A 6,599-nucleotide genomic window follows, 5' to 3' on the forward strand; every position below is an offset into this window, starting at 1 on the left:
GGATCCTGCTACTTCTACCTGGGCATCATGGGAGGGCTTATTAATTTTCTATTGAAAGTGGCAGAAATCTAATTTAAATGAGCTTAATCAAAAAGGAAACTTAATGACTCATGTAACTGGAAAGTATAAGAAGTTCCAGGCTTCAGGTCTGGCTTGATCCAGAGTCTCAAACAATGTCATCAGGGGTTTCTTACACTCTACTTTTCATCTCTGCTCCTTGTGTATGTTGCCTGGTTTTCGTCTAAAAATGCTGGGGCTTCCTTTATTCAGAGGTGGGAGAAAGGGACAACATCATAGGCTGTTCAAGCCTTTCATCATTCTAGCTCAGCCAACCCCAGTAAAGAGCAAACTCCTTTCTCCAAGTGTTCGCTACTAACCTTTGGGAAGTACTCAGTCTGGCCCCTGGTGGAGATTTGGTGGGCTTCCTACCCCTCTCTTGGACTGATCTCTACAGTGGGAAGGGCCCTGGAGACAGACAGTGCCATCAAGACCACGTTATGGTCAGACACAGAACTGTCCATGTTCACTGTGGGGGTGAATGGGAGGTGGGGCACAGTTCCTTCTACTACTCTGACTCTGTTTCCTATAACACTACCAGCCAAGGGTACAGGAACATATCAGACTTCTGTGAACATTTGGGGGAGATGTTGGGTGGTTTCTATCACAACAATGCAGACAACCTAGAATGAAATATTAGATGTCTCTGGTCTTAGACTTCTTTTACTCTACTGTCACTTTTAGCTGATCAGTTTCCTTCCAAGTTGCCTGATCTTTTTTCTTGTTCTGCAGCCATCTCTCCTCTTTTCTTTGCTTTCCTCTCTCTCAACTTTGTCCACTTTGTATGCAAAAGAGTTTAGCTTTTGCTTTTGTTTCTTTTCTCCCTTCCAACCCATGTCCTAAAATTCCTATCTTCCATTCACTCTCTAATGGACTTTTCAAGGTATTTTCCTAAACCAAAGCAATTCCTTTTTAAAGAACAACTCTGGTGGCAGCTGTTAGGATAATTAGTGTTTTCATTCAGTTATATCGCCTTCAGAATAAGTAAGCCCTGGGCCAGAAACTGGATCAGTGGGAATTCTGTGGGCAGACTTCCTGTGATCTAATGAAATTCACTGGGGAGAAGGAGCTGGCTGCGTTTTAATTTATTATCATGTGTCTAAACTACAGCAAGTCCAGATAGGGGAGCTGGCTGAATTTCATCCCTGGTTGTATGTAAACTGAAGATCTATTTGTCAGATAACAGACAATGTGCTATTGATACAACTGGAGTTTATACCATTTTGATGATGAAGGTTATTACATTTCTCAACACCCAAATGATCTGCAAATGTAATTTGGAGATGACATCATGAAGTATTTTGTGGCATGTTGTCATTATGGAGATTCAGTCACAGCCAAATACAAGGTTTGGTATGAGGGGCAATGAGTCACCCTGCCCTGTCCCCGATCAGCTAGACTTGCTGATTTCCACCTGAAGGCTCAGTTGCTCCTTGGAGAGCAAATCAAGGCTTCTTCTACACTCCTCCTTGTTCCACTGTCCCAAGTATATTTTTGCTGCTGTCGTGAACCCCGTACCCTTTGACTCAGTGCTGTGTAACCCTTCCCTTTGGGTATCCCCATCCCCCACCCCCTTTTCCTTAAATAAATTCCATTTTTATTTACCATCTGAGATGGCTATTTAGCCTGCCTAAGCACCACCAACCTTAACCTTTCACCGGGCACTTTACATGTGTTAACTGGTGTAATTCTCCTAATAATCTGCAATTGTGGGGTTTTTGGTCTCCATTTTATAGCAAAAAAACCTGAAGCTGAGAGTTGAATACTTTGTACATCAACACACAAACATGCTCTAAATTCTCATATCTTTAAAAATCCCCCCTTGAAGCCATACCTGCTTTTGGCTCTTGCCCTAAATTTTGCTTTTCTTCACAAAAAAGTTTTTAGAAGAGTTGTCTATGTAGAGTCCTAGTTCCCACTTCCACAACCCCCGTTCTGTCTCCTACCCCCCCTTGGTCGGATTTCCATCACTACTTCCCACTGAAACTTCTCGAAGTCCCTGATGACCTTTATGGATCAAATTCAATGGCCATTTCTGGATCAAGGAACAGGAACTCACAGTCCTGGAGGGATGAAAGCATTTGGCACTGCCCCCTGTGGAGGGACAAGAGCAGGAAAAGCACTGGTTGATGGGTGGAGTGTACAAGTTAAAGTGCTTTTGGCACAAGTAACAGAGACCAAGATCTGCTAACTCTGGCTAATGTACACAAAAAGGGGGATACCCAGATTTCCATGGATGGATGGATAAACAAAATGGAATGTTAATAAGATTTAAAAAGGAAGTTAGTTCAGACTCATGATATAGCATGGATTAACCTTAAAGACACAGGCTAAATGAAATAAACCAGCCACAAAAGGACACACACTGTATGAGTCAACTTCAATGAGGTAATTAGAGTAGTCAAGTTCATAGAGATAGAAAGTAGAATAATGATTACTAGGGGCTGGGGGAGCAAGGAAAGGGACGTTACTGTTTCACGAATACAGAGTTGCAGTTTTGGGTAATGAAAAAGTTCTGGAGATGGATAGTGGTGATGGTTGCACCACCACTGTGAATATACTTACTGCTCCTGAATTGTACACTTAAAAGTGGTACACATATTTTACTAGACGCAAACCAGAATTAATCTAAACCAACCAAAAGTTACTCCAGAGGTGTTAAATGCCACCATGGCCCTTCAGGAATTAAAAAAACCAAAAGAATGGGAAAAAACGCTAGGGCATCTCATGGAACTGAGAGACTAGCTAAACCTCCAAGCCTTAAGTGGGGGACTGGAAACGCAGCGGCCCCAGGGATTTCGGGGCAAGAGCTCATAGACTTCTTTCCTTTTCTCCGTCCAAATGCCTTTTCTGAGCGGGATTCTGCTCTGCTAGCTGTGGTCGGGGGCCGTCAGGGTGGATTAGCTTCAGCGGGGGTGGAGGTGGGGGAGAGGTGGCAGGCTCAGGTGTTACCGTTAGAGACCACCACTAGGGGGAGCTATTCAGCTTACCAGAATCCAAGTCATCGACCAGTTTTCAGAATGATCACTTTACCCAATTTCTCTTAATTATGTATCTTTAATTGCCTGATTTTTGTTTTGTCTCCACAACAGTATTTTGGGGGAATGTTGACTTTTTTCTGAGTCAGCTTCCTGCTGTTGAGTTGGAGACAGGAAGGTAGCAAGGAGGGGAGATTGGGTATGGATGTCTGACCTCCGTGCCGTGTAAATTCTCCAGCCCCAACCTTGACAAAATGCTCAGGTGAATGTTGAGAAGCTCCTGAAACAAGTGAGATTTTCTCCCACCCTAGCAGGAAGGCGGCAGGAAGTTAGGTATCAAGTTGGCAATAAAGGGAATTTTCCTTATTGAATGGTTGAGATGTGGACCAAGATTTTTACCCTCAACCTAGTCTAATGCCCTTTCCCTGTCCTGAAAAGCTTAGCGTAGGAGCTAGAGATTCTTGCCTCTTTTTTTTGTTTTGTTTTGGTGCTCTCTGTACCCATGCCACCTGAGGGGGAGACCAAATCTCTGGGGATCTAGTAAAATCTCTGCAAAAGGGAGAAAGATCAGCCTTGGCCCGGTGGTTGGAGTGTTGTCCCTTACACCAAAACGTTGTGGGCTTGATTCCTGGTCAGGGCACGTATCTAGTTTGTGGGTTTGATCCTTAGTTGGGGTGCATAGCCTCCCCATGTTTCTCACTTCGATGTTTCCCCCCTTCCTCTCTCTAAAAATCAATAAACATATTCCCAGGTGAAGATTAAAAAAAAATGGGATAAAGATTATTAGCATGGGAATATTTCCACCCCGGCCTGCTAAGAAAAAGTTATGTGGGATTTTTTTAAAGAGTTTTTATGAGTGTTTATTTGAGCCAAACTGATAACACATGCAGGGGAGCAACATCTCAAATGTGCCCCAAAGTTATGTTTTAAAAGAAAAAAATAATAGAGGAAAAAAAGAGATCTAGAAATAGGATAAGGGTGGACAGGGAAAGTCAAGAGTTCTATAGGGCTCTTAATGAGTTGGGGGCCAGAGGTGGTCTGGCTGATTGGAAGCTGGACACAGTTATTAGAATGGCGTGAGCTGAGGAACTGAGAGCAAAGAGAATTGCTATTAAGAATGTATGTCTGCTCACCTCCCTTAACTTTGACATTTCCTCCAGAGAGTGAGAAAATATTCAAAATACTTTTATTTTTTGGACCACTGGTTCATTTCTCTGAATGTGGCTCTGTCATTCAGACCACAAGGCTGCCCTCGTTTTTCATAGGGTCACACCTGTCTTTCCTGAACTTGGGCTCCCACTGAGGCCTGATTGTCACGAGGAGCTGAGGAGCTGAGAGCTGGGCTAGGCCTTTCTATGATCAAACAGATTTAACCTGGGGCAAGTTCCTGGGGGGTAGCAAAGGCAGGTTGAGATTCTCGATGTAATCTTGGACCCATTTGTTGTTGGGATTGGTGCAGATCTCTCGGTTCCTTTTGGTGATGAGGCTGTGGAGGCAAAGTTAGACTGTCATGGGCCATGGAGTAGAGTGGGGGTCCAGTCCACAACCCCCCACTTCTAGCTTATATGGGGCTTACCTAGGCCTCTCTGTCTTGGCCCCATCAGAAGGCCTCCTTCTCTGGCCTCTAGACTTCATCAACCTTTCTTTTAACCCCTTCCCCACTCAGCCTAGACCCTCAGGCTTGGGTTTCTTTATGAGCACCATTTATTGGGTCACAAAGCTATAATTAGCAAAATCAAGAATTAAACCCAGGCCTGTCTTGTGAGATTCAAAGTCCTTAACCAATACTCTCCTCCTAGCATGGAGACTTCTTGGTTCTCTGCATTCATTCCGGCCCCCATTCCCCTTCCCTCTCCACAGAAATATCTGTAGGGAAGTGCTTACATGATTGCTGGCAGGTAACAGTTGAAGGCCTTTCTGTATCCCACCACCAGTTTCCTTGGTAATACTTTCTCATGATACTTCAGGCAGCAGGAGTGTGAAAGGTTCACCGACTCTAAAATTTCTGAGGGAATCGCATTGAAAGCTGAGCCAAGGAGGCAGAGAAGGAGTCTATGGCCTTCATCCCCCACCCATGGCATTTCACTCCCTTGATGGCAAAGCCATCTTAGCAGGAACTGATCACAGCTGGTGGCAAAGCTTGGAACATCTTGAGAGTGCCATTTGGCTGATCCATGTTTGGAGTGGGCCATTTTCTCTTTCTTGAAGCCCAAATCCATTGCACGAGCCTGCTTGACCTTCCCAAAGGGCATTGTTGTCCCCTCCCACCCACCAAATGCACTTCTATACACAGTGACATTCATGTCCTTGGTTCTCAAAGTAAAGTTTACAAAGACCAGGGGCATCCTGAGAGTGTGTGGGCCGATTACGTGGTGTGCACGACCCTTGCTCCCCCAAATATTGATACAGGCAGAGTTGGGCTCAACTGCATGCCAAGGATAGTCTTAGGGAGAAAAGAAGGGCTGGGGCAGTGGAAGGCAGGTATGTGGAAGGACTGAGTGACTTGGTCTCTTCCCAGTCACCAGGTCCTCATAAACAATGGCAGAGGCAGGGGTAGGGAGTAGGCAAAACAAACCTTGCTCTCCATAGCTCCCAAACATCCTCTAGCTCCAAAACCTTTTGACTCCTTTCCTCTTTCCCACAGACTTTATTTAGATTTAGGCTGGGAGGTGGAGATGGGTGTGTGTCATGAAATGCCAAATGGCACACTAGGGCATCCCACTGGGACCCCTTTTGGCTGCCATGATAGTCCCAGCAGCAGTGTGTGGCGGACACTGCCAGGAAGGGGTGTCTAGGTTCAGACTCCTCACTCCCGAGCTTAGCCCCAAACATCGCTCAGCCTGCCTCCCCAGCACCGTGTCCTGCCCTCCCAGAGAACAGGCTCTTCCCACCCACTTGCCTTGCCTGCCTCTTCGTAGCCTATGTTTATTGCCTTCCTTGGCTCCTCTTCCTAAAGGCTCATTCCTTGGGACTCCTGATGTAACCTTGACCCAGCTTCCCAGAACTGCCTAACCCCAGAAGGATCGGGACCACAGCCCAGCTACTTACAAAGGGAGAGTTTGAAGACAGCGGCTAAGCATGCAGGAGGGGAAGAGGCCCCAGGGATGACAGCAGAGATCTGACAGCGCCCTGGGTGTCACCTCGCTGCCAGCTGCCCCAACCCCTTTCTCATTGCTCCCCTACAGGGACAGGTGGACTTACTTGCCTGGCTGCAGAAAGCAAAAGTAGTGGCCAGGACGGCCACGAGGAGGAAGAGGGCAGCCTTCATCCTGCCAGGGGAGGGCTGAGCGGAGACGTCCTCTTTGCTGCTGGTCGCTCCCTCTGACCCTTTAGCACTCCGGACTCTGACCACTTCAGAGCAGGTGGGAGGAGAAACAACAGGCCTCCCCCGGTGTTTGCTGAAAGGGAGGGCGGTGGGGGCGGGCCTGGGGCAGAGTTGAATTCGGTAGGATCTGAATTCATGTGAAGGAAAGAACGGAGAAAGGGACTGCATGGAGAGCATGTGCTGTGCATCAGCCACCTTGCATATCCTATTTTACTTAACCCTCGCAGTTGTGAAGAAGA

General features: G+C 46.4%; 1 protein-coding gene across 1 annotated transcript; it reads right to left on the bottom strand.

Annotated features, from left to right (window-relative positions):
- Positions 1–4,394: 4,394 nt before the first annotated feature.
- On the bottom strand, positions 4,395–6,303 carry CCL16 (C-C motif chemokine ligand 16). Its single transcript, XM_087826492.1, has 3 exons — positions 6,237–6,303; positions 4,920–5,061; positions 4,395–4,521 (listed from the first exon to the last, which is right to left on the bottom strand). Exons 1-3 carry the CDS (start codon positions 6,301–6,303, stop codon positions 4,395–4,397), a joined length of 336 nt encoding a protein of 111 aa, XP_087682618.1.
- Positions 6,304–6,599: the final 296 nt, after the last annotated feature.

This window comes from Miniopterus natalensis, chromosome 17 (genome assembly GCF_054644295.1).
Source record: "Miniopterus natalensis isolate mMinNat1 chromosome 17, mMinNat1.hap1, whole genome shotgun sequence".
Taxonomy (NCBI): domain Eukaryota; kingdom Metazoa; phylum Chordata; class Mammalia; order Chiroptera; family Miniopteridae; genus Miniopterus; species Miniopterus natalensis.

Bases quoted from the DNA above. Each gene is read 5' to 3' on its own strand.
- CCL16 (XM_087826492.1), bottom strand. From the start codon at position 6,303: ATGAAGGCTGCCCTCTTCCTCCTCGTGGCCGTCCTGGCCACTACTTTT. The intron at 5,062-6,236 runs GTAAGTCCACCT...TCCTTGGCTCAG, and splicing joins TGCTTTCTGCAGCCAGGCAA to CTTTCAATGCGATTCCCTCA. The intron at 4,522-4,919 runs GTAAGCACTTCC...TTGCCTCCACAG, and splicing joins TGTTACCTGCCAGCAATCAT to CCTCATCACCAAAAGGAACC.